Source organism: Ylistrum balloti, unplaced genomic scaffold, assembly GCF_031769215.1.
Source record: "Ylistrum balloti isolate Yb309-2 unplaced genomic scaffold, AGI_CSIRO_Ybal_v1 Utg370136, whole genome shotgun sequence".
Taxonomy (NCBI): domain Eukaryota; kingdom Metazoa; phylum Mollusca; class Bivalvia; order Pectinida; family Pectinidae; genus Ylistrum; species Ylistrum balloti.
In genome coordinates, this window is record NW_026782145.1 from 80,982 (window position 1) to 102,112 (window position 21,131).

The 21,131-nt window shown below is 34.8% G+C and overlaps 1 protein-coding gene across 1 annotated transcript in view; it reads right to left on the bottom strand.

Moving 5' to 3' along the window:
- LOC132550612 (unconventional myosin-IXa-like) overlaps positions 1–21,131 on the bottom strand; it is a 101,688-nt gene that overhangs the window by 69,342 nt on the left and 11,215 nt on the right. Inside the window, exon 2 of the mRNA XM_060214703.1 lies at positions 2,474–2,568. Within this exon, the coding sequence (XP_060070686.1) occupies positions 2,474–2,568 (95 nt within the window). The remainder of the gene's footprint in view (positions 1–2,473; positions 2,569–21,131) is intronic.

The following is a 21,131-nucleotide window of genomic DNA, read 5'->3' on the forward strand; positions in this document are numbered from 1 at the left end:
ATTCATTAGAACCTCCCTTTTTGTCAAGATTACAACAAACTTAAAACCCAAGATCTAAGATGGTGTTACTGCCTAGAATGCAGCTCTAATTGATACATTAACTGATTTTACAATGTTCAGTGTTTTCTGTTGGATTTTGGTTGGGGGGGAGGAGCTCCTTTCTCTATTTCCGTTTCACTATTATCAATTTTATATGAAATTTCTTATAAACTGGGAAAAAGGCCAAATTCTGACACATTTATTTAATAAGTACCTGTATCAGTGTTACCAAAATATTAAGATATCCAGTTTTATAGTCCAGATCACTACATCATATGTCTAACTATAAGTCTGCTTTAATACCTAGCTAACCAGATTTGTAATAATCCCAACTTCAAAACAACAAACTTTCCTTGTGATAAAAGGTCCAGAATACCGCTAATAACACTCCTAAAGCAGTTGTTTCACTTCACACATACGTAGATCATGTGGGTCATGATGAAAGTATTATGATTTCAAGGAACTAATTGTAAGTCCTTCACAAAGACCATTCTCACCAACTCTTTTAGATAGGTACTTGGTGAAAGGATATTTACAGACCAAGGCAGAGTTGTTGTAAGAGCTCCGGAAGCAATAATGTCTGTCCTTGTTACAACTTATCATAACTTTCCCCGATATCTTTCTTACCTTTGTCATAATCTATACAACTTATCATAACTTTCCCCGATATCTTTCTTACCTTTGTCATAATCTATACAACTTATCATAACTTTCCCCGATATCTTTCTTACCTTTGTCATAATCTATACAACTTATCATAACTTTCCGATATCTTTCTTACCTTTGTCATAATCTATACAACTTATCATAACTTTCCCCGATATCTTTCTTACCTTTGTCATAATCTATACAACTTATCATAACTTTCCCCGATATCTTTCTTACCTTTGTCATAATCTATACAACTTATCATAACTTTCCCCGATATCTTTCTTACCTTTGTCATAATCTATACAACTTATCATAACTTTCCCCGATATCTTTCTTACCTTTGTCATAATCTATACAACTTATCATAACTTTCCCCGATATCTTTCTTACCTTTGTCATAATCTATACAACTTATCATAACTTTCCCCGATATCTTTCTTACATTTGTCATAATCTATCTTCCATGTTAAAGTTTTATTTCTCCATTTCTCTCTCTCTTCCATCCATCTCTCACCATCCTGTACAAGTATTATTAACAGTAAAAGGTTTTAACCAATTAGAAGTATATCTACTTTCCAATGAACAGGTGTCTATGGTAACAGATTTAACAGTAAAATGTTTGTCTATACACAAGTATCTATTGTAACTGATTTGTAAATGTATCTATATATATAACTTGTACATATATCCATGGTAACGGATTTGTACATGTATCTATAGTAACAGATTTATACATATGTATTGTAACAGATTTGTTAATGTATCTATTAATGGTAACAAAGTTGTAAATGTATCTATTAATGGTAACAAAGTTGTAAATGTATCTATTAATGGTAACAAAGTTGTAAATGTATCTATTAATGGTAACAAAGTTGTAAATGTATCTATTAATGGTAACAAAGTTGTAAATGTATCTATTAATGGTAACAAAGTTGTAAATGTATCTATTAATGGTAACAAAGTTGTAAATGTATATATATATATAAATGTATCTATTAATGGTAACAAAGTTGTAAATGTATCTATTAATGGTAACAAAGTTGTAAATGTATCTATTAATGGTAACAAAGTTGTAAATGTATCTATTAATGGTAACAAATAAATGTATCTATTAATGGTAACAAAGTTGTAAATGTATCTATTAATGGTAACAAAGTTGTAAATGTATCTATTAATGGTAACAAAGTTGTAAATGTATCTATTAATGGTAACAGATTTGTAAATGTATCAATGTTAACGGATTTGTATATATATATATCTATAGTAACTGATTTATAAATATATATATATATATAAGTATGGTAACAGATTTGTAAATGTATCTATGTTAACAGATTTGTATATATATATTTATATCTATAGTAACAGATTTAATGTATGGTAACAGATTTGTAAATGTATCTATGGTAACAGATTTGGATTTAAATGTATATATATATATATATATATTATTAACAGATTTAATATACGGTAACAGATTTGTAAATGTATCTATGGTAACGGATTTGTATATATATATATCTATAGTAACTGATTTATAAATATATATATATATATATAGTTACTTTGCACTGAGGAGCAGCTAAGCTGTGAAAACGTTATGCAAAATGCTAACTTAACTTTTTTAACAATTTTCTTTATATATATATATGTATGTATGGTAACAGATTTGTAAATGTATCAATGGTAACAGATTTGTAAATATATCAACAACATCGCTGTATATGTACCCAAATTTGATGTGGTGACAGATTTGTATATGTAAATATGGGAACAGACTTACCCATGTACCATGCCATTCTCTTTGTAGTTTACTTGGATAAATTTTCCAAAACGACTTGAGTTGTTGTTGTGAACTGTCTTAGCATTACCAAATGCCTGAAAAGATTAAAAAGAAAAAAAAAATTGTGATTATTCAGATCATCATTTTTAATACCTCCATTCAATAATTCACATCAACACACTGTCTAATCAAACAAAGTATTATAATCTCATTTCTGGTGAAATTTACCAACAAGGACCTGCATATTTCAACATCCTTTCTAATCTGACCTATTTGTCAAACTGGATGTGTGTCATACAAGTGTAACAGAACATTTACTTCAGTATAATCACAAAATTCCCTATACAGAAGTAATACATAATAATTGTTTGCTATACAAATAGGACACAATATGTTATATGAAGGCTTAGCTTCCTCCCTATCTATCATGGTACAAGCTGTAAACCAATATCACTTCTGTTGTATATACATTGTCACTACAAAGAGGAAAACACAATACAAAGGTGTAAGAGGAAAACACAATACAAAGGTGTAAGAGGAAAACACAATACAAAGGTGTAAGAGGAAAACACTCAAATTCTTAATTCTTAATTAATTAAGAGGAAAACACAATACAAAGGTTATCTTAATTCAATTTACCAAACTGTACAAAAAAATTAAAGTTCATCAGAAATACTGCCATTAAACTGAAAATGAAATTTTTAATTTAATATCTAATTGTTAATTAATTACCTATTGCAGACTATTTAGTACAAATGACTTTTGTTGATATTAACTTACATTTAAAACTGAAATTACCATCATTTCTGTTAAATGTCTAAAAATACATTGTACATAAACGTAGCTATAAACTAAAGTAAAAGGAAGTCTCCACTGTAGTTGTGATATCTAACCAGAACAAATGAAAATGAGATGACCTGGTAATTGAACATCTATACGTTATATGATTCCCAAGCTCTTACTTTCCCACTTTTTTATTTTCCTTCCAGAGATTACTCACATAAGACTTCCAGTCTCAGAGAAGTAGGTACATCGTATGTGTAGAGCTACCTTTTGTCAAACTACTACTACCTTTCAACGACGAGGGGATATTTGAGGCTGCTTGTTTGGTTGGATCAGTAGATTTATGAAATTATGAACCACTTAAACTGATAATTAAAACTCCAAGTAGAAGCCAAAATCAGGAGTCTCTCGCCAATCCTAAAAAACATCTCCTAAGTATTATACATATTTTTTTATTCTCCTCTCAAAGAGTAATGGTATGTTCAGGATTGAGAGAGAATATTTACGAAGTTATACAGAAGAGCACCCCTATGATGAAACACATACCTGGTCCTCTCCAACATGGATTGTCTTAATCTCATCCTCACCGTAAATCCACCTACCCATAGTGACAATTCCATAGACCACACACAACACAACACAAATGACAACTATAATTACATATATCTCCATAGAACAAAAGCCATATCACATGGATTACAATTCCACCATGACCTGTTTTTATCTGGTCTCTACCTAGTAGGGATGATGTACCAACATGAAATATGACCACAACAAGGTGTTACAGACTGACATTGTCATCATTAATCTCTACAGTAAACTTTGGCAGCAGTGACCATGAGGAAGAGTCCCCAGGACACAGGTCACACATGCATAACCTTTCGGTACTTAGCCACAAACATTTAGTAAAAATGTGTTTATGTGTATGGATAATATGTGGCAACAACAATAACAAGTGGCCCAATTGGCCTGCAAGCCTTACCTGTTACTCAATGCTTTTCAAAAATACCTAACATTCCACATCATTTGGTACTGAGAAGAAATAATTTGAAGGGTTTAACAACTTTGACCCTTGCAACCTTAAAGTTGGATAAAAGTTATTTCTTTTTCAAACCTAGTTCTGCTTCATCTCATGAAGATAACAGTAAAATATCATGTTTCTAGACTTTATAGTACATTAGAAGAAGTTGTTTGAATGATTTAACAAATATGACTCCTGTGATTTTGGATGAAATTCAAGGTTATTATTTCTGGTAAACTTTATGTAGTTTTATCAAAAGGCCTTTTCAGCAAAATATTATAATTCTAGACTTTTTGGTAATTCAAAAGAGCTAGATCATTTTAAGGAAAAAGTTGACTCAGGACTAACACCATACTGCAGCATAAACTCATGAAGCCCTTGTGGACAGATGAGTCAATAATGTATACAGTTAAAGTGACCTTAATCATTACATTTGTTACCTGTGGAGTTAGCTCCCTTTATTGTTTTTACATCTATCAAAGTAATCCTTAATCAATTGTTTCTGCTATTAGTTGCATGTTAAAAGTTTTTAATTCAAGTAACATTTTCATAAAACTATGGTTTTAATCAGCTATCAGAGAATTTCACATGTATAGGCAAGTTACCATGAACCAACTCAACTACATTTTACAAGTCTACAGACCAAAGTACAACATCTTAACATTACCATCATTAACATAAGCATTATATTTCTCACTTGAGCTCTGGAAATTTAACACTGTTAAAAAGCCCATTGATGTCATAGACCAGAAGGTGTTTGTAAAAAGATATATGATTCAATCTTCCACATCATTGGAAATGATGCTGAAGTCAAAGTCTTACAAAACAAAGTAAAATACAAAATGTAACAGTGAAATACAAAATGTAACAGTGAAATACAAAATGTAACAGTAAATTTGAATGCCTGAAACCATAGTGACCAACTGTGCTAGTACGATGGACCAAGAGAAAAGCTTAATGTTTGTATTAATTCTCTATGTGGTAGGACATAAATGATCAACAGAATAAATTATTGCCTGATATGTATATATCAAATGTTATCTCACAACCTTGTTCAAACAGACAAAAATATAGAATCTCTGATTACAAAACAGCATAAAAATAAACCCTTATCTTGCCCTTAAACTAGGTATATATATAGAATATAACAGCCGCCAGAGCAGGAGAAAGTGTGTTATCTATACCGTACCTGGGTAGTGTTGTCTATGGTACAGATAAAAGCATCAGATGCACCTCATTGAGGGTGCATATACCTACATGTGTATGTATCGTCAGCCTCTAGATATCATCATTAATGTGCCAAACTTCATTTATATCAACCAAGATGGTTCCAAGAATGTTGGAATGCCAAAGATTGTTGAGATGTTACTAAGACTTCATTTTGTCAAAACACAGAAAAACGTAAAAGTGAACAGGGGTTACGGAGAGAAAGAAAATGGAGGAGAATTCAATAGGAATCCCTGATGCAAGGGCTTTCTCTGAAGATATAATGACAAACTCAAACTTGAAAGCTAAATTTCACTAAGAAAGTAGCAACATCCTTTCAACAAGCTTCATTTCTATGATAAGACTCGGTTCTTATACATCCAGAATTTTCTCTGTGGAAAAGTTGAGGTTTCATCTGAGAAACCAATGAAAATAACATGTCAAATCATCTTGTTTTCTACTTGGATGAAGAATACAAATTAAGTGGTACTGTCTTTGTTTATTCAGCCTACATCTAATTCAATTACATTTCAAGTATATATTCACAGATTACCTAAGTTCTACTGTTATATTCAAGTGTAAAGAATCTAAAATTCACTTCACAACAAAACATTTTTTAACAACAGGTACATGTGGAAACCATTTACCAATCCATCCTGACCAAATTTCCCAGAATAGAATCATTTGGTGCAAATTAGATTCAATTCAGTATTTAAATTTATGATCATGGCTCCTTTTCAGCTTTAACTTTACGTTGTCGTACAATCTGTAGAAAGCTCAATTCTTTTCAAAGCTTATTATAAAGATATCAGATAACCAAATATCTGTTCATTCCAATAATATCTATTAAGATCCAATTGATTTCTTAAAATATATATATTCTTACAACATCTAGTTAATTGGGTCACTTAGTATCTGAATGACTTTTTGTTTTGGAGGGGGGTCCTGATTGACCAAGACTTACTACTTCAGGCACTATCAGAGACAAACAAACAAAACATACAAAAAAGCCATGTGGCTTGGCTAAGATTCAAAACTGTCAGTAAAAACATTCTGTTATATTCAAATATACAAATGTTGACACAAATCTTAGAGAAGCAAAAACATATTTCATTACTTTGAATTTTGTAAGAAACTATAAAAAAAAAAAAGACAAATGGGGTCACATTATACTGGAATTTCTATGTGTGTATATGGTGCTACGGCCAGTACACATTCTAGACCAGACACTAGTGAGGAGAACCAGGTACTGTTCATCCTAAATACACCTGTACAAAAATGCCTGAATGTGACCAAGTCCAGAACTTCAACATTTTTCTCATTCTTAATCGTGTCCCACAGTGAGGACTAAGTGATAAATTACCTCCCAGTATAGCCATTCATGGTTTGTACAGAGTATATACTTCAACAAAAAACACATGACAACTTACACAGCCAAATCCACTGTGTTATGAGCATTCTGATATAGTAAGTGAACAAATAGTTGTCCAGCTTCCAAAACACATTAACTTTTTACAGTACAATCTCGTTAACTACGGACTCATAATCTAGAAAGTCTGCTTCTAAGATATCTATTTTCAGCTTTCAAAATTATTTAAGATCTATCAATTTGGGAAATATATTTTAATTCTTTTATCAATAAAATGATTTTTAAAACAAATAGGAATTTGTGCATTAACATTCATAAAAAAATGAAAATTTACTACTTACAACCACTTCTTAGTCATCATAGTCAACCTCAACTCTGAATTCATACAGCATCACAACCTCAACTCTGAATTCATACAACATCACAACCTCAACTCTGAATTCATACAACATCACAACCTTAACTCTGAATTCATACAACATCACAACCTCAACTCTGAATTCATACAACATCACAACCTCAACTCTGAATTCATACAGCATCACAACCTCAACTCTGAATTCATACAACATCACAACCTCAACTCTGAATTCATACAACATCACAACCTCAACTCTGAATTCATACAACATCACAACCTCAACTCTGAATTCATACAACATCACAACCTCAACTCTGAATTCATACAGCATCACAACCTCAACTCTGAATTCATACAACATCACAACCTCAACTCTGAATTCATACAGCATCACAACCTCAACTCTGAATTCATACAACATCACAACCTCAACTCTGAATTCATACAGCATCACAACCTCAACTCTGAATTCATACAACATCACAACCTCAACTCTGAATTCATACTGCATCACAACCTCAACTCTGAATTCATACAACCTCAACTCACATACAACATCACAACCTCAACTCTGAATTCATACAGCATCACAACCTCAACTCTGAATTCATACAGCATCACAACCTCAACTCTGAATTCATACAACATCACAACCTCAACTCTGAATTCATACAACATCACAACCTCAACTCTGAATTCATACAACATCACAACCTCAACTCTGAATTCATACAACATCACAACCTCAACTCTGAATTCATACAACATCACAACCTCAACTCTGAATTCATACAACATCACAACCTCAACTCTGAATTCATACAACATCACAACCTCAACTCTGAATTCATACAACATCACAACCTCAACTCTGAATTCATACAACATCACAACCTCAACTCTGAATTCATACAACATCACAACCTCAACTCTGAATTCATACAACATCACAACCTCAACTCTGAATTCATACAACATCACAACCTCAACTCTGAATTCATACAACATCACAACCTCAACTCTGAATTTGTACAACATCACAACCTCAACTCTGAATTCATACAACATCACAACCTCAACTCTGAATTCATACAACATCACAACCTCAACTCTGAATTTGTACAACATCACAACCTCAACTCTGAATTCATACAACATCACAACCTCAACTCTAAATTCGTACAACATCACAACCTCAACTCTAAATTCGTACAACATCACAACCTCAACTCTGAATTCATACAACATCACAACCTCAACTCTGAATTCATACAACATCACAACCTTAACTCTGAATTCATACTGCATCACAACCTCAACTCTGAATTCATACTGCATCACAACCTCAACTCTGAATTCATACAGCATCACAACCTCAACTCTGAATTCATACAGCATCACAACCTCAACTCTGAATTCATACAACATCACAACCTCAACTCTGAATTCATACTGCATCACAACCTCAACTCTGAATTCATACTGCATCACAACCTCAACTCTGAATTCATACAGCATCACAACCTTAACTCTAAATTCATACAACATCACAACCTTAACTCTGAATTCATACTGCATCACAACCTCAACTCTGAATTCATACAACATCACAACCTCAACTCTGAATTCATACAACATCACAACCTCAACTCTGAATTCATACAACATCACAACCTCAACTCTGAATTCATACAACATCACAACCTCAACTCTGAATTCATACAGCATCACAACCTCAACTCTGAATTCATACAACATCACAACCTCAACTCTGAATTTGTACTGCATCACAACCTTAACTCTGAATTCATACAACATCACAACCTTAACTCTGAATTCATACAACATCACAACCTCAACTCTGAATTCATACAACATCACAACCTCAACTCTGAATTCATACAACATCACAACCTCAACTCTGAATTCATACAACATCACAACCTCAACTCTGAATTCATACAGCATCACAACCTTAACTCTGAATTCATATAACATCACAACCTTAACTCTGAATTGATACTCCATCACAACCTCAACTCTGAATTCAACCTCAACTCTGAATTTGTACTGCATCACAACCTTAACTCTGAATTCATACAACATCACAACCTCAACTCTGAATTCATACAACATCACAACCTCAACTCTGAATTCATACAGCATCACAACCTTAACTCTGAATTCATACTGCATCACAACCTCAACTCTGAATTCATACAACATCACAACCTCAACTCTGAATTTGTACTGCATCACAACCTCAACTCTGAATTCATACAACATCACAACCTTAACTCTGAATTCATACAACATCACAACCTCAACTCTGAATTCATACAACATCACAACCTCAACTCTGAATTCATACAACATCACAACCTCAACTCTGAATTCATACAACATCACAACCTCAACTCTGAATTCATACAGCATCACAACCTCAACTCTGAATTCATACAGCATCACAACCTCAACTCTGAATTCATACAACATCACAACCTCAACTCTGAATTCATACAACATCACAACCTCAACTCTGAATTCATACAACATCACAACCTCAACTCTGAATTCATACAACATCACAACCTCAACTCTGAATTCATACAGCATCACAACCTCAACTCTGAATTCATACAACATCACAACCTCAACTCTGAATTCATACAACATCACAACCTCAACTCTGAATTCATACAACATCACAACCTCAACTCTGAATTCATACAACATCACAACCTCAACTCTGAATTCATACAACATCACAACCTCAACTCTGAATTCATACAACATCACAACCTCAACTCTGAATTCATACAGCATCACAACCTTAACTCTGAATTCATACAACATCACAACCTCAACTCTGAATTCATACAACATCACAACCTCAACTCTGAATTCATACAACATCACAACCTCAACTCTGAATTCATACAGCATCACAACCTTAACTCTGAATTCATATAACATCACAACCTTAACTCTGAATTAATACTCCATCACAACCTCAACTCTGAATTCATACAACACCACAACCTTAACTTTGCACTGATACAACATCACAACTTAAAAGTGACAACTTCATCCTTGAATACTGGTAGCTTCAACAATTTTTTACAATTTCAACTTTAAAATTCTAAAACTTCATGGCTGAACTTTGACCTGCTACAACCTTACAACCTTAAATGAATTGCTGTCACTTCAAAGCATCCACAGCAAATTGCTACGCTTCTCAACTTCACAACTTAGCTTGAACTTCAACAATGAACTACTAAACTATACTACCACAATCAGGCAGACCTATATCTTTAACCTGAACACCTAGCACCTTATAGTGAGTCAATTACTTTATATAATAATTGTCAGACTCACACTTAATTGGGACCACTAAATTTCCTCTGCTACTCCTGGTCCCTAATTATCCACTTAGTGCCCTCAGAAAGACCTGTTTCAGCTGCAGGTGTAAACATCGTACTTCTGAGACCCAAGTAGGACACACTAAGCAATCATACTATAAATCACTTTGTGTTTCAGAAAAGCTATTTTGGCAATTCATGGTTCCAATTATTCATTCATGGGGTTTAAAGAGCCATTGTTTCAGGAGTTTTATGCAAAAGAAACAAATATATTTTACCAGGCAAAAGAACAAATCTTCTTGATTTTCCTGATGGACTCAATCAAATAACAAAACAATGCATAGAAAATGTCTATAAATATGAGACATCAGAGCACCCATCATACATTGTACCACTTAATGCTTGCTCTAATGTATGCCTACAGCTACTGCTGGAAAACTCCAATCTCTCTTTTTAAGTTTATGTAGCATGTCATATGATGATTTTGTTTTCTTACTATCATCAAGCAACGGTTCCAAAATGAAATTATGGTTTATGCTTAAAAACTTCAAGATTTATGTAACCAGAAGTGCACAAATATCTTAAAATACTTTGTTTTCAAATGGGTTTCATGTACAATCAGTTGATCTCAAAAATTCCTCTATAGCATCTGTCTGTCTTCATCAGCTTGTCAAAACTGAGGATACAGATCTAAGTCAACATACCAGCAGCTAACAATAACATGCTTTTTCATGTACTTTTTTTTCTTTCTTTCTCCTACTTCAGGTGAGAGATAAGCAAAGTGTACATCAAGTTTTGAAAGGAATCTAATAATATGTTGGAACACACTTTTGATTTTTTTTTTATCTTTCTTGATTAAAAATCACTGGATGTTTTTTTTAAATTTCAACAAACTATGAGAAAAAGGAATTATCTGCCCAAATAAAACCAATCTCTGACATACAGTTAAGTCTTCTCTTTAAACCCTCATGAAGAAATGCTAGCTACATTTTCTTTGCTGGTTTTAATTTACAAAAGCAAACAAGAGTACTGTGGGGGTGGAACAACATACCCAATCCCTGATGATGTCAGAGATATATCCGTGATCCATTGTATTCAAAAGAATACATCAGAAATGGTCAAAACAACAAGAGGGAAAACATGTTGAAAGATATGGACTGAAAAATGAAAGAGGACAGGATTAATATAATGGGAAAAGGGGTATTAACTCTTCCAAATACAGTTGAATCAAACTACCATTCAGGAAAATACAATTTCATGTCATGGTAATTCAGCCTTCCAATTTTGAAAAAAAATCGGTAAAAAACAGAGAGAAGATCTCTAGACAAAATTAATATCATAAAAACAACAAAGGGCAGTAACTTTTCTAAACACCACTGAATTGCACTTTTAGATATAGAAAACAACTTCCTATCAAGGTGATTAAGTCTAAAAAATTTGAAAAAGATCAGTTGAAAATGGGAGATGAGATCTCAGAGCAATATTAGCATTATGAAAACAGCATGGGGAAGTATCTCTTCATAATACCATTAAATCACACTGCCATTTACAAGAACACAACTTCATAACATGGTTGAACATTACCAAGTTTGTAAAGGAAATCTCTAATAAAAGTTATGACCAATGCACGCACGGACAACATCATACCATATTACCCTAAAAATTCTGAAAGGCATATATAAAAAAATGTGACAGTTGCCGATGATTCTAAGAAAGCATATCACCAAATCAGATAGAATAATCACTCCAACATGAGGGTGAAACACTTTTGATGTTCTGCTGAAAATTCTTGTCAAGAACCTAAAAGATCTCATTCAATTGTTCAGATTTCTTGTGTCTAGCTAAATCACAGAGAAGTGATTGATCATGCATCTAATATTATAGATATAGTTGTTCTAAAAATGTAAAATAGTGTTTTTAACCTTGGCTTTTCAAAGTGACTTTTGACTGATCTTGTCTATTGTATGAAAAAAAAAAGAATTGGAAAGATGTTCCAATTCATAATTTCAGATATTGTAGAACCAGGGAACAAACATTGTCAATTTCAAGACACCTGTCTATCTGATAGCTATGGTTTTCTTAAATCAAGCTAAACATAATAAATCTGGACAAGAACGACTGTATCTTGCTCGCTTGATCATTTTAACTAAATAATCATGTTCAGGAGAAAGTTTCTTGTGATATCCCAACAAGTTTTTTTTTCTTTCTGGTAAAAAAACAACAGAAGCCACAGATTTTTGTCCTTCTTGATTAGTTTAGTATTCAAAAACTGAGAATTATAAATATATACCATCAAAACATTTAACTATCCTTTGTACATCTATCAAACTGTGAAAGGCGTGTAACCTGATGCTATATCTTGTATCATTGATGACCTGTAATCACAATAGATTTAAGACAGGTAATCAAGACAGGTAATACACACACTACATTGTACCACAGGATTGTGACTGGGAAGTACCTTACTCATCCTGGACAAACTATGGGTCAATCAATACAGATAGACATGGAAGTAGAGGTGACAGCCGTAACTTATATCTACAGGTATAATAAGTTATATTTACTTAGTAAATGTTTGTATATAGACAAGTCTATCATCCTACACCCACACACTACACATGCTGTTGGCTTCAAACACAAACTTGAAGGATGTATACTATACTTTGGAACCATGTAGACATGTATATTAGTCATGACACTTAAATTTTGTATCTTGTTGGTGCAGACTCGTTAGTCTGTAGAGTAGAACCTCATCAGTCAGGACACCTTGTATCACCACTGTAGGTAGTCATAATAGGAACTTATTACAGCATATTCAAGTTTATCTATACAATAGAATTTATTTACCCTATGAATCCTTTGTGAGTTTGGACATCAATTTGTTGCTGTGCTGGACCTAATCCTCATTTATGTTATATTTCTTCAGTCAGTTTGAAATACATGATGTTGAAATGGAGATAACTTTCCAGAATATCTACAAATATTTTCAATTTAGGAAGATTAAAATTAATGTTGAAAACATTTAATTTCCTCCACACAAACGTCTGTAATGTATTAAAGATGAAGATAATTAGTTTGTAGTTTCACAATGCAGTAAATGAATTAATTAACTCGATAAAATACCTGAAAATAATGAAAATGTGACATTTCTAGCATCAAGTTGTCAGTAAAAGTAACATTAGAAGATTCTTGGACACCCTGAGTAGGTAAATATCCACACCAAGACTAGTCTGACCTCTGGCCAGACTAGAATTACTTGATCTAAATAAACATGGCAGCTATGTACCAGTAAGGATGGTGAACAACTCTCCAGTGCAGAACACTCATAGAATGTAAAGTATGTAGCTAAATATAAATCTATTTCAGAAAAGTAATAAGGTATTTACACTTTATGTAGAACTGGTGTTACTTAATGTGTCATTTCTCAACAGACAGCGTTTCTAATTGATATACCACTTCAATATAATACTTGGCAGTCTAGAAATGTGTTCAGAAATCTCACAAAATCTCTGTTATTCAAAACACATGATTTTAAAAGCAGCTAATGAAATCATCACAAACAAAACTAAATGTGTTACTTCAACACTGTTTACACTTTCATAACAATTATTTATTATCTTGATTAATACATAACAACAGGCCCCATGGACCTGTATCACGCTCTCAATGTTCTTCATATACATTTCACACCTGTAATTTACAAAGTGGATCAGGGTGACATAACCACAGAAGCTTAACTCATATAAAATAAAACTTACACTTTGTATATGTAAATGTATATTCAGTAAGTATATCTAAAATCATAAATATACATGTCACTGACAAAGTAGTATTTTTCTTAATCTGCGCAGTAGTTATCACTTCTTTTTTCCTTTTGGTTTCCAGCACCATGCACAAAAAATTAAACAAAACAAAGTAGATTTATGGTGAACTGACTACAATGTATTTTGTTTAAAGTTTAGTTGTCTAATTCTGTATAAATTCTAACTTTCACTTGTGCAGAGATCCAACTGACCGAACACAATCAGTCATTCAAATGGAAGCCAGGAAATTTTTACCTGAAACAAGGTGATGCCTGAATGTTCAACACAACAAGTAAATTTTGATAGAATTCAGAAGGAATGGACCACAAAATATATTTGACACAAACATAGTATTTAAGAAAAAAATTGGGACCAAACAAAACATTCAACTTATTTGATGTAGTCAATTCAAGTGTGTTCGACACAAGTGAGTTTTACTGTACTATATCTGATAAACCTGCCTATCTTCCCGCCAATGTAGATGTCAGTTATACCAACACTATAGGAATCACTGAAGTCAAAGCCTACTGTAACTTTTTAATAATACAACATTGTGCCAGAGGGCCTCAGAAAAAAGTCTATGGTACTCCACAGGTGTATGTCCACAAAGGTGTGTATACTGTCAGTAATAGGTTCTATATAAAGCAGGTCTCCTTTCCTACAAAATCACACTTAATCAATAACATCTTTTTTAAAAAGATATATGAAAACTACCATGTGTAATCAGATGCATGACTTGTAGAATATCTGCACAACAGTTGTACTCAAGATAGAGTAAACAAACACTTAAGTACATAATTGCTTTTCCAGTTACTACTCAACACAGACTTAGAACACAGCATAATCTTATAAACTGTGAAGATAACAAACAATCAACAATTCATCTGTACTGACTCAAATTTATACAGCAGACAACCATGTAGTCCTCATCAAATGGTAACCACCAAATGGTAACCGTTCGTCTACTTCAACCAATATTCACATCCATTGCTCCAACCACAATATTGATCTATTTTGTCTAACACAGATACAAATTAATTTTAATGCATTAACATCACAGTATATCTATGTATGTAGTATTCTACTTTGTGTGTATTTGTAGTGGGCTTGGTAAACTATGTAGCAACACAATTTAGGTGTACTCTATTACACACAGTGAAATTACTGACAAGACATAAGCTGTAGCAATTTCCTTGATAATGGTTACAGACAAAAATGGGAATCTAAAGCCAAGACTTGGAATACAGACAGCTAGTTTATAATTGGCTGGCATTGCTAGGCTGGACACTATCACATGCCATCAACATTAACCCTTTGAGAAGCCATGATGGATTTGTTTTTACAAGGGCAATGGGGGTGGGGAGAAGTTCAATGATATCAAAAGATGAAGGTTTCCAGAAGTTCTATAGTCAAATGTGGCGGGTGATTTTCTACAATACTGATCTTAGTATATTCCCACTTTCTTGGCATTGATGCCTGATTTTGAATGATATAAACAATACAGTGAGAAAAAGTGTTGTAATTAAGTGAATCTCGGAAAATTGAATATAACTTAAAAGAATCCACATTGTAGTGAAATCAACACATAAACCTGAACAATAAGGTTACCTGAAGGTAGTCATAAAGTGAGATTTTCTTCATATCTATATGATGTGCATTGTTTACTAAAAGAACATCTGTTTCTAAGTCTGAATTTGTCAATTTCAAACTTATATTAAAACCATATGAACAAGAGTATGATATTGATGCTGTCCATATTTACAAGACAGCTGAGACATGTTCAGGCACTAAGGAGCAGGTTGGTAATATCTGAACTATTACAACTGACCATGGGAATAGCCCAGGACTGACAGGCCTAATTAGTACTGGTCAGTCCACCATACTCAGTACTCCCTTGTGAGTCAGAGAAAGTCTTCTAATCTAGCTTGTGATATTACTGACAACAGAATAGGATACCAAAGGTCACACCCAAGTCTTCCTTCATCCTATATAGCTAGTCAGCATATATACTGAAATAGGGAGGTGGGATATTGAATTATACAAATAACGAAATCCAGTTATTAGAGAACCTGTTTCCATTTAAGTTATTTCTTGGCAAATTAGTATCTATAGTAAAACTGACTTTAACCTTAGACAAACACAAACTCCACCCAAAAGAAATCTCCATTTCTGACTTTCTAATCAACTTTAACCAAAATTCCTTAAGAAATCAAGTGCCATAGAGCAGAGGTCAACATCAATTTAGTTTTAAGAAATGACAAAGCAAGTAGGATATGGATAACATCAACTGAGTGCTAAACACAATCAGATACCTATTACTTGTGGATTGTGAATTGGTACATCCTAGAAATGTTTCCCCATCCCTGTGGATTGTGAAGTGGTACATCCTAGAAATGTTTCCCCATCCCTATAAATTATATGTCCTGATTCCTGATCCTTTTGGCTATACTTTCAGGCAGTTGAGACCTTTTGTTGCCCACTAAATGACCATTTGCCTTCCATTGCTAAACACAGACCTGCTGGTCACTGTTGGATTATTGTTTATTTTAAGACCACCAGATGGAGATTTGATACTGTCAGTTCTACCCCTGTTTATAAACAAAGCAAAGGTAGAATAAACAGCAAAATAAATAAACTTACTTCAGCAGATCTGGCCGGAGAAACATGGCCCTGCATATGAAAGTGTACACTGGCCATAGCACAGTACATTATCTAAGGCAAATAAATATAGCCAGAATGTCCAAGCTATAGAAACAGGATGTGGACACCACAGGAAATGGAAACCTATCTCCTGAAAGATATAACGCTAAAATATGCATAAAGGTAGGAGTTCCAGCTCTTGTAATGGTATACTGTAATCCAGTTAAATTCAAACACACAACTAACTAAAACCAATAACTCAATAATATCACCCTCATCTAAGGCGATACTTCTGTTTCATTTATTTTAATCAATCATAGTCCAATATGATTCAAGGTGTAAATCCAATTTGACCTTTTTGTTTCCTTTGTTTGGCAACAAATTATCATCCTGCTGCTAGTTATGTAATCAAGGTCTAGACATCCGGCAAAAAAAATTACAGCTATATACAAATGATTAAAATCTTATTCATTACTTAAACCGTCTAATAAGGAATATCACCTTTGTGAATGGTATTTAGTCTGGTTTAAAGGATTTAGAATTTACATGTTCTATGATATATGCCTGTAAAGGACTGGTTCCTACTTGTTAAATGTCCGATATTTGTAGTTTTCCACACAGGAACACAGTACTGTATAACCAATCAATACTTCTTCTACAGCCTTGCTCCTAACTGTTGCATATAGAAAATAGCAGGCTATGTCTACATCAGCCATAACATTGGAAGAAATCACTCTTCATCTCTTGACAAAAGTAAAAAAAAAATACATGATTTCACTTCATCAAAAACCAATCATTTACAGTCCATGTGATGCCTGTATATCTCTCACACAGTGAGTCCAGTGAAGTCTATATACATCTCTCACACAGTGAGTCCAGTGATGCCTATATATCTCTCACACAGTGAGTCCAGTGATGCCTGAAGTCTATATACATCTCTCACACACAGTGAGTCCATGTGATGCCTGTCTATATATCTCTCACACAGTGAGTCCATGTGATGCCTGTATATCTCTCACACAGTGAGTCCATGTGATGCCTGTATATCTCTCACACAGTGAGTCCATGTGATGCCTGTATATCTCTCACACAGTGAGTCCATGTGATGCCTGTATATCTCTCACACAGTGAGTCCAGTGATGTCTATATACATCTCTCACACAGTGAGTCCAGTGATGTCTATATACATCTCTCACACAGTGAGTCCAGTGATGCCTGTATATCTCTCACACAGTGAGTCCAGTGAAGTCTATATACATATCCCACACAGTGAGTCCAGTGATGTCTATATACATCTCTCACACAGTGAGTCCAGTGAAGTCTATATACATATCCCACACAGTGAGTCCAGTGAAGTCTATATACATATCCCACACAGTGAGTCCAGTGAAGTCTATATACATATCCCACACAGTGAGTCCAGTGATGTCTATATACATCTCTCACACAGTGAGTCCAGTGAAGTCTATATACATCTCTCACACAGTGAGTCCAGTGAAGTCTATATACATCTCTCACACAGTGAGTCCAGTGAAGTCTATATACATCTCTCACACAGTGAGTCCAGTGAAGTCTATATACATCTCTCACACAGTGAGTCCAGTGAAGTCTAAATACATATCCCACACAGTGAGTCTAGTGAAGTCTATATACATCTCTCACACAGTGAGTCCAGTGAAGTCTATATACATCTCTCACACAGTGAGTCCAGTGAAGTCTATATACATCTCTCACACAGTGAGTCCAGTGATGTCTATATACATCTCTCACACAGTGAGTCCAGTGATGTCTATATACATCTCTCACACAGTGAGTCCAGTGATGTCTATATACATCTCTCACAGTCTATATACATCTCTCACACAGTGAGTCCAGTGAAGTCTATATACATCTCTCACACAGTGAGTCTAGTGATGTCTATATACATCTCCCACACAGTGAGTCCAGTGATGTCTATATACATCTCTCACACAGAGTGAGTATATCTCTCACACAGTGATGTCTGTATATCACACATACAGTCTATATACTCACACAGTGAGTCCAGTGATGTCTATATACATCTCTCACACAGTGAGTCCAGTGATGCCTGTATATCTCTCACACAGTGAGTCCAGTGAAGTCTATATACATATCCCACACAGTGAGTCCAGTGATGTCTATATACATCTCCAGTGATGCCTGTATATCTCTCACACAGTGAGTCTAGTGAAGTCTATATACATATCCCACACAGTGAGTCCAGTGATGCTCTGTATAGATCTCCCACACAGTGAGTCCAGTGATGCCTATATATCTCTCACACAGTGAAGTCTATATACATATCCCACACAGTGAGTCCAGTGATGTCTATATACATCTCCCACACAGTGAGTCCAGTGATGCCTGTATATCTCTCACACAGTGAGTCCAGTGAAGTCTATATACATATCCCACACAGTGAGTCCAGTGAAGTCTATATACATCTCCCACACAGTGAGTCCAGTGATGTCTATATACATCTCTCACACTGTGAGTCCAGTGATGCCTGTATAGTGTATGAAGTCCCACACAGTGAGTCCAGTGATGCCTGTATATCTCTCACACAGTGAGTCTAGTGAAGTCTATATACATATCCCACACAGTGAGTCCAGTGATGTCTATATACATATCCCACACAGTGAGTCCAGTGATGTCTATATACATCTCCCACACAGTGAGTCCAGTGATGCCTGTACATCTCTCACACAGTGAGTCTAGTGAAGTCTATATACATATCCCACACAGTGAGTCCAGTGATGTCTATATACATCTCCCACACAGTGAGTCCAGTGATGCCTGTATATCTCTCACACAGTGAGTCTAGTGAAGTCTATATACATCTCCCACACAGTGAGTCCAGTGATGCCTGTATATCTCTCACACAGTGAGTCTAGTGAAGTCTATATACATATCCCACACAGTGAGTCCAGTGATGTCTATATACATCTCCCACACAGTGAGTCCAGTGATGCCTGTATATCTCTCACACAGTGAGTCCAGTGAAGTCTATATACATATCCCACACAGTGAGTCCAGTGATGTCTATATACATCTCCCACACAGTGAGTCCAGTGATGCCTGTATATCTCTCACACAGTGAGTCTAGTGAAGTCTATATACATATCCCACACAGTGAGTCCAGTGATGTCTATATACATCTCCCACACAGTGAGTCCAGTGATGCCTGTATATCTCTCACACAGTGAGTCTAGTGAAGTCTATATACATATCCCACACAGTGAGTCCAGTGATGTCTATATACATCTCCCACACAGTGAGTCCAGTGATGCCTGTATATCTCTCACACAGTGAGTCCAGTGAAGTCTATATACATATCCCACACAATGAGTCCAGTGATGTCTATATACATCTCCCACACAGTGAGTCCAGTGATGCCTGTATATCTCTCACACAGTGAGTCTAGTGAAGTCTATATACATATCCCACACAGTGAGTCCAGTGATGTCTATATACATCTCCCACACAGTGAGTCCAGTGATGCCTGTATATCTCTCACACAGTGAGTCTAGTGAAGTCTATATACATATCCCACACAGTGAGTCCAGTGATGTCTATATACATCTCCCACACAGTGAGTCCAGTGATGCCTGTATATCTCTCCCACACAGTGAGTCCAGTGAAGTCTATATACATATCCCACACAGTGAGTCCAGTGATGTCTATATACATCTCCCACACAGTGAGTCCAGTGATGCCTGTATATCTCTCCCACACAGTGAGTCCAGTGATGCCTGTATATCTCTCCCACACAGTGAGTACAGTGATGCCTGTATATCTCTCCCACATACATAGTGAGTCCAGTGATGCCTGTATACCTCTCCCACACAGTGAGTCTAGTGACACCTGTATACCTCTCCCACACAGTGAGTCTAGTAACACCTGTATACCTCTCCCACACAGTGAGTCTAGTGACACCTGTATATCTCTCCCACACCGTGAGTCTAGTGACACCTGTATACCTCTCCCACACAGTGAGTCTATTGGCACCCGTATACCTCTACCACACAGTGAGTCCAGTGATGTCTGTATACCTCTCCCACACAGTGAGTCTAGTGACACCTGTATATCTCT